The sequence below is a fragment of the Phaseolus vulgaris genome, chromosome 3 (assembly GCF_000499845.2).
Source record: "Phaseolus vulgaris cultivar G19833 chromosome 3, P. vulgaris v2.0, whole genome shotgun sequence".
Lineage (NCBI taxonomy): Eukaryota > Viridiplantae > Streptophyta > Magnoliopsida > Fabales > Fabaceae > Phaseolus > Phaseolus vulgaris.
In genome coordinates this window covers 15,051,061-15,065,154 of record NC_023757.2, presented here as the reverse complement: position 1 = coordinate 15,065,154, position 14,094 = coordinate 15,051,061, and the positions used below count along the sequence as shown (strand labels likewise).

The 14,094-nt window shown below is 50.7% G+C and overlaps 2 protein-coding genes across 2 annotated transcripts; both read left to right on the top strand.

The window, feature by feature from the left end:
* The first annotated feature begins 2,053 nt into the window (after positions 1-2,053).
* Positions 2,054-3,211, top strand: LOC137839190 (uncharacterized). Its single transcript, XM_068648316.1, has one exon. The coding sequence runs from the start codon at positions 2,054-2,056 to the stop codon at positions 3,209-3,211; it is 1,158 nt and encodes a 385-aa protein (XP_068504417.1).
* A 3,295-nt stretch (positions 3,212-6,506) lies between these two features.
* Positions 6,507-6,923, top strand: LOC137839189 (uncharacterized). The gene has a single exon (XM_068648315.1). It carries the CDS (start codon positions 6,507-6,509, stop codon positions 6,921-6,923), a length of 417 nt encoding a protein of 138 aa, XP_068504416.1.
* The last annotated feature ends 7,171 nt before the right edge of the window (positions 6,924-14,094 follow it).

Genomic DNA, 14,094 nt, shown 5'->3' with positions numbered 1-14,094 from the left:
GACCAAGGTCAAAGTCAAACATATGGTGGGGACCACCAAGAAGGAAAGTCAGCATGTTGACCGCTTTGGGCATCACTAGGTATGGGCGTCGTTAGGCTTGGGTGTCGCCAAGTTGGAGCGTCTTCCATCTTAAAGACACGACCCGTTATTCTGAGGGTATGTTTCGGCTCATATGTGACACCCTCTGATACCCACAGGTAGGGAAGACCATGGAGGGGGTGTCCCAGTAAGAGGCCACGGTACGGACGAGGAGGCCTCGGGACCCGGTACCCCAGAACAGTAACAAGGGAAAGAGAAAGGTGGCTTCAAGGCCATATCCCCAGTACCAGTAGGGAGTAACCTGACTCATGAAGTACCCACGCCACCTCTAGAGAATCCCTGGGATAGATACGACCCAGGAGAGGGCCACGCCCAGGGGTAATCCATGTGCGTGGTACGAGAGGAAGGATGATACACTCACAGAGTGAGTGGCTAGAGGCTGGGGCGCATGAGTTGGCACCCAGGTAGTCACCCCTTGCACCATATGCACTTTGAGGAAGGAAGACTTACACGCTGAAATTTCCCTAAGTTGGGTTACAGCGTCGTAAGGCCTTCCAAGTGGAGTTGCGGTTAAGTCAGAAAGCCCACGTGGCAGTAAGCACTGAAACCCAAGGTATATAAGCTTCTCTGAAAGGTTAGTGAGGTACGTTTTCACACATTTTACACACACTCTAATCATTTACTCGCTTACTCACTGTACACACGAGTGATTGGAGAGAGAGAGAGAAGTTAGTTACAATTCAGTTACACACCTTCAGAGCATTCAGTTACGGTGCTCCGATACGGAGGTGTTTGGTGTTTTCTGCTTGCTGACTTGATCGTCGGAGTGCAAACAGTTGCGAGGGCGCCCTTTGCTCACTCTATTTCAGGTACTCACGGCGAAGTAGGGTGAAGATCTGAGTTGAAGACAAAGAAGTCCTTGTTCGCGAGTCAAAGCAACGCACGAAGATCTTTTCGGTCAACTGGCAGGAACATTTGGCGCCCACCGTGGGGCCTATTTGAAACATCAGTCCCACCGCAGGTGTAGAGAGGTTCAATAGCAGTTTTCAAAAGAGTTCTTCAAGAATCTTCCAAGATCCACCGTTCATCAAGAAGTTTACGCAGTTTCACCGATCGCTTTCGGTTCAATTGAAGTTCTCGTTTTTCGTTGTTGAAGTTCAGTTCAGTTCATCGTTCATCATGTAAGTCTGCTCAGCTTCCACCGTTTGTTCGTAGTTTGTTTGAGTTCCAACCGTTTGTTCTTCGTTTTCTTGAAGTTTCTACCGTTCGTTTGCAAAACCATTCGTTTTCACCGGAAGAGTTGTCAAGAACCACCGTAACAGTTTGAAGATTTCCAAGAAACCGCAGAAAATGAGGACAACCAGGCAAAGTTTGACGCGTGCTCAGAGTGATGATATGACCATGCAGCAGGTCATGGAGATCATGCAGGGGCTTCAGGAGGCTATGGTCGTATCGAAGGCAGGGCAGGAGTGCATGCAGGCGGACCTCGCGGCGTCTCAGGCGAGAAATTAAGAGTTATGTCGTGCGAATGAGGAGCTGCGTCGTGGGTTGCACAACAGCTCAGGGCTACGTGATGCAGATGATTGTGAGTGCTTCACTCCACCGAGGGAGTTCTCCACACCGTTCTCGCAATCGATCATGGAGGCGGTGATCCCTCACATGTTCGTGGGTCCTAAGGTAACTTTCACAGGAATGGAGGATCCCGAGGCACATCTCACTGCATTCCACACGCAGATGATGCTGGTAGGCAGCTCTGACACTGTAAGATGCAAGCTCTTCATGAGCACGTTGACTGGAATGGCCATGGACTGGTTTGCCAGCCTTCCAAACGGCCACATCACTTCTTTCGCACAGCTCTCACAGTTGTTTCGTGAACAGTACTTAGCAAACCGGGCTCCGCCACTGGTATCGTAACGATTTGTTCGACGTAAAGCAGTATCAAGGCGAAACCTTGAAGGAATACATCAACCGTGTCAGAGCGCAAGTGGTGAAGGTTGGCACCACGGAGGAGCCGATGATTGTATATGCTTTCAGGAAGGGGATGTGCCCTGGACCATTCTGTGAGTCAATCATCCGAAGACGCTCTCGAACCTTTGCTGAGATTAGGTGTCGCGTCGTGGAACACATCGCCACTGAGGGCGAGGTATGCGAGAAGCGCACAAGTGTTGCACCCGCACGCCCCAGAGCACCGTCGCGTGCACAACTCGCTAGAGTCAACGAGGACGCAACGAGGAGGAAGGGTCAGGACAGGAAGCGCCCATACAAGGCGAGGAGGCCCCAGGCTAGGGGGTGGGCAGAGGGAAATAGGCCGACGAGGGAGGGGAATAGGCCGCTGAGGCACAAATTTGTGGTAGAGTTGAAGGATCTCATCGCCGTGCCTAACATAGTAGACAGGTTGAGGCCACCAGTGAAGACTGACAAAGTGTCGGGACCTCACAAAGACTTGTGGTGCAAGTTCCACCCGGCGTTTGGGCATCACATCAACAACTGCTTGGTGTTGGGCCATCAGTTGGATAAGCTGGTGAAGAATGGTTTTCTGAAGGATTATCTGGTCGGGTCTTCTATGGTCGCGGCCTTGACGGTGCCCGAGGAGGATCAGGCGCATGAGATGTCGATCCACGGAGAAGTGCACACCATCTCTGGTGGCTTCTCAAGAGGAGGGCCCACTGCCTCTCAGCGTAAGAGGTATGTGAAGTTAGTTAATTCCATAGCTAAGGAAGGGTTGGATGACCCGTGGGAGTCAGACCTTGTGTTCACGAAGGCTGACCTGCGTGATGTCGTCCCACATGATAATGACCCTGTGGTCATTTCGGTCGTCACCGCTGGGAGAAGGGTGCACCGAGTTCTCGTGGACCAGGGCAGTTCCGCAAATGTCATGTTTTGGTCCACCTACAACAAGCTGCAGTTGTCCCCTGACCTGCTGAGGCCATACACTGGATGTTTGTATGAGTTCGCAGGGGACCAAGTGGAGGTACGTGGCTACCTGGAGCTAAGGACAACGTTTATTAATGGAACGGCGTCACGTACCGAGAGCATTCGATATTTAGTTGTGAATGCCAATTCAGCCTACAACATTTTGTTGGGTAGGCCTGTGCTGAATAGGCTAAGGGCAATGGCCCCCACGCGCCACATGAAGATGAAGTTGCCAGATCTTAGTGCAGGGTGGTCGTGATCAGATCAGGAGGAGGCCCGGAAATGCTATGAGAATAGCTTAAAAACGAAAAGGGGGGTGATCATGGTGATGGAACGCCCGCCCACTTCAGATATGCCTATGGAGGTAGAGCCCTTGGAAGAGGCGACGTCCACGGAGGTAGAGCCCTTGGAACAGGGGATGCCTGTCGAAGCTACGCTCGGCGAGGCCATACCCGCGGAGGAAATGCCCAGGGAAGCCGCACCCTTGGAAGAAGCACATGGGGAGGCCTCGACTATGGAAGAAGTATCCGAGGAGGCCTCGCCCATGGAAGGAGTATCAGAGGAGGCCTCGCCTGAGGTAACCGATGAGGCGACACCTAGGAGAGAAGGCCACAGAAGCGAGTCTCGTGCAGAGAGCGTGCGAGATAGGTGACCCTAGCCGATAGACAATGTGGTTGAGAGGCAGATTGGTGGTAAGGTATTCAAGTTGGGACGATTACTGAGCCAGGAAGAGCAGGATGAGGTGGCGACAGTAATCTCGCGCCACCTAGACGCATTCGCATGGTCCGCCTCGGACATGCCAGGCATCGACCCAGATTTTTTATGCCACCATCTCACCATGGACCCCAAAGTCCGTCCTGTACGACAGAGGAGGAGGAAGTTCAACGAGGAGAGGCGCCTCGTCGTGCAAGAAGAAACGAAGAAACTGTTGAGCGCTGGGCACATCAGGGAGATCCAATACCCTGAGTGGCTGGTCAATGTTGTTTTAGTAAAGAAGGCGAATGGAAAGTGGAGAATGTGCGTCGACTTCACATATTTGAACAAGGTGTGCCCCAAAGATTCGTATCCATTGCCCAGCATCGACGCGTTGGTGGACAACGCATCGGGTTACAAGATGCTGAGTTTTTTGGATGCATTTTCGGGGTACAATCAGATCAAGATGCATCCATGAGATGAAAGCAAAACGGCGTTCATGACCGAGACGTGTAGCTACTGCTACAAGGTCATGCCGTTTGGGCTGAAGAATGCAGGCACCACCTACCAGAGACTGATGGATAGAGTCCTCGCACCTATGCTGGGAAGAAACGTGTAGGCCTATGTTGATGACATGGTGGTGACCTCCTAGAAAAGAGGGCGACACATAGCTGACCTGGAGGAGTTGTTCGCCACAATAACCAAGTATCGCCTCAAGCTGAACCCGGAGAAGGGCGTTTTTGAAGTCGAGGCGTGGAAGTTCTTGGGATTCATGCTCACTGAGCGGGGGATAGAGGCGAACCCCGACAAGTGTGCAGCAATCATCGCCATGCGAAGCCCAACCTCGGTAAAGGAAGTGCAGCAGTTGACGGGGCGCATGGCGGCTTTGTCAAGGTTTGTATCAGCTGGTGGAGATAAGGCCACCCATATTTTCAGTGCCTGAAAAGGAACAGCCGTTTCGTGTGGACAGAAGAATGCGAAACAACTTTCCTCAAGCTGAAGGAGTACTTGGCGACGCCCCCCGTGCTGTGCAGGCCACGAGCAGGCGAGCCCCTCCACTTGTACTTTGCAGTAACGGAGTGGGCAATCAGCTCTGTGCTGGTTCAAGAGCAAGATCAGGTGCAGAGGCCTATTTACTTTGTGAGCAAGGCCTTGCAAGGCCCGGAGACGAGATACCAACCGTTGGAGAAGGCGGCGTTGGCAGTGGTGTTCTCAGCCCGGAGGCTCCGTCACTATTTCATAGCTTTACGGTGGTGGTGATGACGGACCTCCCCATTCAGAAGGTATTGCAGAAGCCAGATGTCGTTGGGAAGATGGTTCGCTGGGCAGTGGAGTTGTCTGAGTTCGATATTCAGTACGAGCCCAGGGGATCCATCAAAGGGCAAGTTTATGTAGACTTTGTCGCATAGCTCTCACCGGGAGGCGTCCCCCAAGAGGTGGAGTTAGGGTCACAGTGGATGGGTCCTCCAATCAACAAGGAAGCGGCGCCGGGATAGTCTTGGAGGGGCCCAATGGGGTGTTGATTGAGCAAGCCCTACGGTTCGCCTTCAAGGCAAGTAATAACCAGGCTGAGTACGAAGCCTTGATCGCTGGAATGCTTTTAGCCAAGGAGATTGTAGCGCAAAGCGTCTTGGCGAAGAGTGACTCACAGCTGGTCACGGGGCAGGTGACCAGGGAGTATCAAGCAAAGGACCCCCAGATGGCTGCGTATCTGAGGTACGTCCAAGTGTTGAAGGGAGCTTTCGCTGTGTTTGAGCTGGTGTATGTCCCGAGAGAGCAAAATGCTCGTGCTGACTTGCTCGCCAAGCTGGCCAGCTCAGGCAAGGGGGGAAGGCAGAGGACAGTCATTCATGAAACCCTCAAGACGCCGCGAAAGTTTGTGGCAGATAATAGGGTGGATGTCCTCCATATCAGCACGACGAGAGGAAAGCCGAGGAGTCATCGGTCTTTGATTCAAGACACGGCGAGGGTCCCCAGCGTCAGCGTTTATGTGGCCTCGCCCGAAGAGGAGGGTCGTGTATAGGTGTACATCCTGGAAGAAAAGGATACATGGATGACGCATTATAGGCGATACCTTACAGATGGGATTCTCCCAGCGGAGCCTGGAGATGGCAAGAGGATAAAGAGAAACTTCGCAAGGTACACTCTCATTGATGGAACGCTATTCAGGCACGGGTTCACGCACCCGATTCTGACATGTGTGAGCAGCGACGAGTGCACGAGGATAATGTCGGAACTCCACGAAGGGATCTGCAGAAGCCACGTAGGGGGGAGATCATTGACATCCAAGGTGATCCGTGCAGGGTTTTACTGGCCGTCAGTAAAGGAGGATTGCGTGAGGTATGCCCAGCGATGCAAACAGTGTCAGATGCACGCCGACTGGCACAAGGCGCCTCCAGAAGAGTTGAGATCGATTTATAGCTCGTAGCCTTTCCACACATGGGGAATCGACATTCTGCGGCCCTTCCCTTTGGCGATAAGGCAGATGAAGTACTTGATAGTCACCATCGAGTACTTCACGAAGTGGATAGAGGCAGAACCAGTGGCGCAGATCACTGCACATAAGGTACAACACTTCGTGTGGAAGAATATTGTGTGCCGCTTCGGTGTGCCGAGGCGTCTTATTTCAGATAATGGCACCCAGTTTGCCAGCCTGCAAATGGGTAAGTTGTGCTCAAAAGTAGGTATCAAGCAGGTGCTCGCGTCTGTCGAACACCCCCAGACGAACAGATCGGTGGAGTCCGCAAAACAGAATTTTGTTAAGGGGGTTGAAGTGAAGACTTGAGAAAGCTAAAGGGGCGTGGGCAGAAGAAGTACCAAGGATCGTGTGGGCTTACCACACCACGCCTCAATTTTCCACCATGGAGACGCCGTTCAGCCTAGTGTACGGGTCGGACGGCATGATCCCAGTGGAGATTCATGAGAGCTCGCCCCGTTTCCAAAGCTTTGTGGCAGAGGAGTCCAACGAGGAAACAACGGTGAATCTAGACCTGTTGGACGAGGCCAGAGAAGAGGCGAGAATAAAGGTTGAAGCTGTGAATAGAAGGGTGGAGCATCAGTACAGTTCTAAGGTGAAGCCGCGGCAATTCCAAGTAACTGACCTGGTCATGCGCAAGGCTCATCCATATGAGTTGGAGAACAAGTTGTCTCCCAAGTGGACCGGGCCCTTTAGAGTAACCGAGGCTAAGGGGAATGGTACGTACATGCTTGAGACTCTGGAAGGAGGCCCCATTCCACGCAGCTGGAACGCAAGCAATTTAAAGTTTTATTTCAATTAAAAACACTATGTAGTACACAGTTTTAAAGGGGACACTCTTTTTCCCTCTCCGGGGTTTTTTTAATGAGGTCACCCAAGTAAAAAAGAAGTTCAAGAATACATTGTCTCATCTTTCCTTTTCTCGCAGTGTAAAGAAACGCTAAAAGGAAGGGGCGTGGTTCATTAACAAAGGAACCTGCCGCCATAGTGTTTAAACACCTCAGCAGGAGGGACGTGGATATCTCCTCTGGGCGTGGGCACCAAGTGAACGAACCAACTTGGACGTGTAGACACCCCAAAGGGAGTGGCGGGAGTGCACTCTTCGGGCGTAGGCGTCAGGTTTTAAAGGTACGTATAGTAAAGTTAAAATCCGGGCGTTTAGTCCCTGGGCAGGGGTTAATGGATTCCTTCAGGATGCCCCCTCCCCAGGTAAGAACGGGTAGCCCCGGTGTCCGACGTTTAGACACCTCGCAAGGAAATGGCGGGGGGCGTTTCCTTCGAGTGTGGGCATCGGGCAGTAAGGAAGTTTGGAGCAGTGGAGAGCCAGGTGACTTGGTGCAGAAACGCGTCAGGTAGAAGAAGTGCCATCCTTAGGGAAACCTTCTCCTTAGGCGTAATCACCAAAGTCCCTAGTCATCTTGGTGTTTAGACACACCGGGGACGATACGACACTGCTTTCAGCATGCTTCTCCTCAGGCGTGGGCACTAAGAACATTGATCGCCTTGGTGTTTTTAGACACTACGGGGACGAAACGGCGTTGCCTTCGGGCAGGCCTCTCCTCGGGCGTGGGCACCAAGTGCGCAGGGATAAGGGCTAAGTTGCCTTGGTGTTTAGACACCCTGAGGACGATACGACGCTGCTGTAGCAGGCCTCTCCTCGGGCGTGGGCACCAATGTGCGACTTTGTCCCAAGTGTTTAGACACGCTGAGGACGATACGACCTTGCGTTCAGCAGGTCTCTCCTCGAGCGTGGACACCCTGTGCAGGTAAGCAGGCTTCGGCCAAGATAAGCCCTCCTCGCCCTCAAGCGATGTCCAGGCCACAGAAGAGTTAAGTCCTCCCTCGCCCTCGAGCGATGCCGAGGCCATAGAAGAGATGAGCCCTCCTTCATCTTTAAACGATGACGAGGCCAGTAGCACCTTTGGCAGTAAGTGCCTCAGGTCCTAAGAAGAGTAAGTAAAGATCAAGTCGAAGTTGTTGCAAGTCAAAGAAGCAGAAGGAATTCAAAGAGCAAAAAAAAAGCGTAGACCAAAGCAGGAAGAGGCGATGGTGAATAAAGCATAAACACAAGTTATCAAAAACATTAAGAGCAGAAAAGAATGTACAAGAGTATAAAGCCAGAGTAATCAATTATATTCAAAGTATGCAGAAGAAGGAGTTCACAACAATTATAAAGATCAATTATATTCAAAGTATGTAGAAGAAGGTGTTCACAGCAATTACAAAGTCATAAAAGAGGCTAATCCTCATGAGCTTCTAAAGGAACTATTTTGGCTTCTACTATTTCGTTCATCGGGTTGCACTCGGAGACGTCGATCCCCGGGTTTGCACAAGCCGCTTGGGCAAGGGCCTCAGCAAACCCGTTGGCAAAGCACCTACGGCGTCTTGGACTAGATCTTCTTTCGTTTTCTTGAAGTGTGCAGCTTGGGAGGCCAGCTCCTCATCTTTTGTCGCGAAGGCTTTGACCAGCTCCACCCGCAGCTCGGCTTCAAGCAAATCAGAGGCCTTGACCTTAGCTTCAAGAAGCTCACACTCCTTAGTCTTAGCCTCGAGTGCCGCCTCAGTTTTGGCTAGCTTCTGCTCCCGATCGACGCAGTGGTCTTCGAGTTTCTTCTGTTGGGCTTTGGAAGCTTCAACGGCGTCTTTGAGGTCTACTACCTGCACACGAAGAGGCACGACCTGCCTTAGAAGTTCGGAATGGGCCTCCTTTTGGCGCTCCCAGCGGCGTTTTTCCTCTTTCAGCGAGGCGCACTCCTTTTCAAGAGCTTGAAGGGCAGAGACCTCGCTAGCCTTGGCCCTGGCCTGATCGCGCCAAGAGTTGGCACAGGCCATGAAGGCACCAAGGTAGAAGTTCATACCCTCCTTCTTAGCCCCCTCGGATTGGCCCCCTGGAGACACTTTGTGAAGGTAGCCCCTCAGCATTTCTTGGACTGGTTGTGGAAGCTCTGGTGCAGATGCAACTTGAGCAGGTTCAGACTCGACCCCACCCTCCAAGGCCAGTTGTTGTGGAGGTGAGGTGGCGCTTGGAGGGTGCTCCCTTAGTGAATCAGCACTGTGGTTTGAGGAGGAGGTGGAGGTGATGACCTTGGCGGTTCTCCTCCTCTTGAAGACTTGCCCTTCAGCAGAGTCCTCTTCGTCGTCTGAAGGCAACACCACCACCCCTTTGCCTTTGTCTAGGGGGGCTGATGTTGCGGTAGTCTCAACCAAGGCAAGGGGCACGACCGCTATGGGAGGTGGAGAGTTTGGAGTGCGAGTTGGGGAGGGAAGTGTTTGGGGAGGTGTTGTTTGAGGTGGGAGCAGTTTCGGAGGTTGGGTGTGTAGAGTCCCCAGCTCCTTTGGATGTAGCTTCACCCTTGGTTTTCAAGGCTTGGGCGTGCCTCAGTCTCTTGTTTCTATCCATCTTAGAATCTGCACCAATAAAGCAAACAGAGCAAGGGTTAGACACAAGCTAAGCTTAAGACAAGAAGTAAATAGATAAGTCACAAACATGCAAAAGCAGAAATCAAGACAGTTGAAAGAGGAATGGTTCCCACACTAATGTATTGGGTGAGGGCTTCAGGGTCAAATTCTCGTGCTATCAACCCCGCGGTATCTAAGATCCCCACGCTGGCCAAGATGAGACACACCTCTCGATCAGTTGAGGGTAGTTCGTCCAAGGTTCTGGGTTTGGTCAGCTTCACGTCCTTCACCCAGTATAAGGGGAAGCCATCCAGCGCGGTGGGGTCGTGTTCAGAGCAACACACCCGGAAGAATTTACACCTCCATCCCTTGTAAGATTGTTGGAATAGAGATAGGAGGATCCTCCCGGCGATGCCGCTAAAGCTCACCCAGAGGCTCTTCCCCTGCTTCTTGACCTCAAAGAAATGGAGGAAGATATCAACGAAGGGGGGTTGGCCGAAGTACCCGTAGAGGATCCCGAACGCCTTGACAAACGCCCAGCTATTGGGGTGTAGCTGGGCAGGGGCGGCGTTGATCTCTGACAGGAGTTCCCTCTCGAAGACAGAGAAGGTCAAGCGCATTCCTATTCACTTGAACATCGTTTGATAGAAAAAGAAGAAGGGCACGCCGCCGTTTGACCTGTCATCCACGCAGACAGGTTCACCTGGGGTACGGGGGCGAACAGATATGTCCGCGTCGTGCCTCCTAGCAAAAGCGTTGTATTGATAAAAGCTTGGGTCGCCTACATGGTCCTTTCAATGTTTTAAGGAGGTTAGGCTTGAGCACTCATCGAGCAGCTCATCGGGGGCCCAGGGATATAGGGCTCTGTATTTGACCCTTGGAGGTGGAGGATTGGCAGTCGTTTTAGTACGCGCCATTGAGAAAAGCTGAAGAAGGAAGAAGAGAAAGGGTTTAGCAAATGAGGGTTAAGGTGAAAAAGGGGAAGAAACCCTAGGAAAAACCCTACCAACGCAAGAGATTGAGAAGAGGGGAACCTGTCATCCACGAAGACAGGTTCACCTGGGGTACGGGGGCGAACAGATATGTCCGCGTCGTGCCTCCTAGCAAAAGCGTTGTATTGATAAAAGCTTGGGTCGCCTACATGGTCCTTTCAATGTTTTAAGGAGGTTAGGCTTGAGCACTCATCGAGCAGCTCATCGGGGGCCCAGGGATATAGGGCTCTGTATTTGACCCTTGGAGGTGGAGGATTGGCAGTCGTTTTAGTACGCGCCATTGAGAAAAGCTGAAGAAGGAAGAAGAGAAAGGGTTTAGCAAATGAGGGTTAAGGTGAAAAAGGGGAAGAAACCCTAGGAAAAACCCTACCAACGCAAGAGATTGAGAAGAGGGGAAACAGAGAAATGAGGAAGCAAAGTGCGAATGCGAAAAAGATAAACAGACCTAGGCAGTAATATTAACACAGAAAGTCAAGAGAAAGAGCCATCGAAGGAGAAAAATCATACCTTTGAGTGATTAGGTTGATGAAGGCTTGAGGTGTGAAGAGAGAACGCAGAGAGAGCTTCGAGAAGATGAACAGTGTTGAGGAATGCGAAAAGTGATGAAACAGTAACTGGGAGCACGTGTTTTTGAAAGATATAACGTAAACTTGAGGGGCGCGAGAGGCGTTAAGTGCTGGTCGTGCGATTGGGCCACGTGTCAAGAGATTAAAGCGTGACTTAAGGTGTCACATCAACAGCGCAAAGAGTGTCACGTCACCAGCTCAGAGAATGTCACGTCATCAAAGCGCCACGTGGACGGTAGGGCGAGGCCTTAGTGTTAGTCTTTTTGCTGAAAACAGTTGTCAGCTCAAGACTGGTGGGCTTGTGTACTGACCCATCCCCGGGTGTTGACCAAGGTCAAAGTCAAACATATGGTGGGGACCACCAAGAAGGAAAGTCAGCATGTTGACCGCTTTGGGCATCGCCAGGTATGGGCGTCGCCAGGCTTGGGCGTCGCCAAGCATGGGTGTCGCTAGGTATGGGCGTCGCCAGGTTTGGGCGTTGACAGGTTGGAGCATCTTCCATCATAAAGGCACGACCCGTTATTTTGAGGGTATGTTCCGGCTCAAATGGTGACATCCTCCGATACCCACGGGTAGGGAAGACCATGGAGGGGGTGTCCCAGTAAGAGGCCACGGTACGGATGAGGAGGCCTCGGGCCCCGGTACCCCAAAGCAGTAAGAAGGGAAAGAGAAAGGTGGCTTCAAGGCCATACCCGCAGTACGAGTAGGGAGTAACCTGACTCGTGAAGTACCCACGCCACCTCTAGAGAATCCCTGGGATAGATACGACCCGGGAGAGGGCCACGCCCAGGGGCAATCCATGTTCGTGGTACGAGAGGAAGGCTGATACCCTCCCAGGGCGAGTGACTAGAGGTTGGGGCGCATGAGTTGGCACCCAGGTAGTCACCCCTTGCGCCAGATGCATTTCGAGGAAGGAAGACTTACACGCTGGAATTTCCCTAAGTTGGGTTACAGCGTCGTAAGGCCTTCCACGTGGAGTTACGGTTAAGTCAGAAAGGCCACGTGGCAGTAAGCACTAAAACCCAAGGTATATAAGCTTCTCTGAAAGCTTAGTGAGGTACGTTTTCACACAGTTTACACACACTCTAATCATTTGCTCGCTTACTCACTGTACACACAAGTGATTGGAGAGAGAGAGAGAAGTTAGTTACAATTCAGTTACACACCTTCAGAGCATTCAGTTACGGTGCTCCGATACGGAGGTGTTTGGTGTTTTCTGCTTGCTGACTTGATCGTCGGAGTGCAAACGGCCGCGAGGGCGCCCTTTGCTCACTCTATTTCAGGTACTCACGGCGGAGTAGGGTGAAGATTTGAGTTGAAGACAAAGAAGTCCTTGTTCGCGAGTCAAAGCAACGCATGAAGATCTTTTCGGTCAACCAGCAGGAACAATTCTTGAACTGTCTTAACGAGTCTTCGAACTTTCTTGATGAATCTTGAATTTCTTGATGGACCTCTGAACTTTCTTCGGTGATTCTTGAACTTTCTTGCAGTTGTGACAGATGTTTTAGATCGTGCCCCACGGTGGGCGCCAAATGTTCCTGCCGGTTGACCTAACATCTTCGTGCGTCTCTGTTGACTTTGCTTCCAAGAACCCTTCGCTCCAACGTTCCCTTCCTCTGGTAGAAACACCTGAAAATAGAGAAACAAAGGGCGCCCTCGCGGCCATTTGCACTCCAACGGTCAAATCAGTATCTCGGGCAATGAACACCAAACTATCACTCTTACGTCACTGTGTGTTCTTTCTCACTCTGTTCACTCTCAGAAATGCGTAACTTGCACTCACGAAAGCATAAAGTTTTTTCTGTCAAATGTAAAACGTACCTTAGTTATGTTTGTTGTCAACCTTATATACCTTTGGTGTTATTGCCCTCCTGTCTCGCTGTGACTTAGACATTCTGTAGGCGCATCTTAGCGACACTAAGGCCCAGACATAGGGCCATCCAATGTGTAAGATTGTCTTGCCGTAGTGCAGCTGGCGCGGGGGTGACTGCTTGGATGCCAACTCATGCACCCAATCTCTGATTCATCCGTCCTGGGAGTTCCCAACCTTACTCACTTGCCATGCGTACAGATCACCCTCTGGGACGTGGCCCTTACGGGTCGTTTCGGTCCCAGTGGTTCTCTAACGGTGGTGCGTATTGTCGCGTCCCTACACCTCATGCACAGGTCCTCCGTGAGTTGGGCCTCTCCCTACTGGTAACTGGGGATGTGGCTTGAAAACCACTTCTCTTTGTCCATCATTACTGTTTGTGGTGCCGAGGCCCGAGGCCTCCACGCTCTCCTCCTGTGCCACCTCCTCCTGTGTCGCCTCTGTTGAAGATGGTTGCTGCCCCTTCAAGATTGTGTTTGATGAAGACTTATATGTAGTGTTTGATGAAGACTTATATGTAGTGTTTGATGAAGACTTATATGTAGTGTTTGATGAAGACTTATATGTACATTTCATTTGTTTTTTGCTTTGTTTTAAGTATGTCTTAGGTAGTGCTTAGAGGTTTTCTAAGAGTGGCTTTTTGCTGAGTAACTCACCTCATAACCACTGGCCATGTGATAAGAACAAGCATAAGTTTTCTTAAACTGTTTTTCACATGTTTTACACAAAAAGACGTTTACTGCATAAAAATAAATCTGTTCTTTTCTAAATAAACAGATTCATTTTTTTCACTGATGCCTTGGCTAAGTCTTGTAAAAATCAGATTTTGTGCATCAGGTATTTTGACTAAGTCTTCTTCTTTTCAAAACGACTGAGTTTTAAATAGTTAAACTTTCTCTGTTTTCGTTTTGAAAAATGAATTTGTTCATCTGTAAATGAATAGATTCTTTTTGTCTCTGGTGCCATGACAAGCTTAAACGTTTTTTCAGTTTTATCTCTGCACCAGAATGGTTGACTAAGTCTCCTCACTTAACAAATTCTCTAACTGCTTTTGAAAATAAATCTGTTCATTTTATTTTCAATCTGTTCATTTTATAACAGCTTTAACTGTTTTTCAAAAATCTGTTATAAGTTGGTTTTCTATAA

Excerpts from the sequence above, each read along its gene's own strand:
- LOC137839189 (XM_068648315.1), top strand. The coding sequence starts at position 6,507 with ATGGAGACGCCGTTCAGCCTAGTGTACGGGTCGGACGGCATGATCCCA.
- LOC137839190 (XM_068648316.1), top strand. The coding sequence starts at position 2,054 with ATGATTGTATATGCTTTCAGGAAGGGGATGTGCCCTGGACCATTCTGT.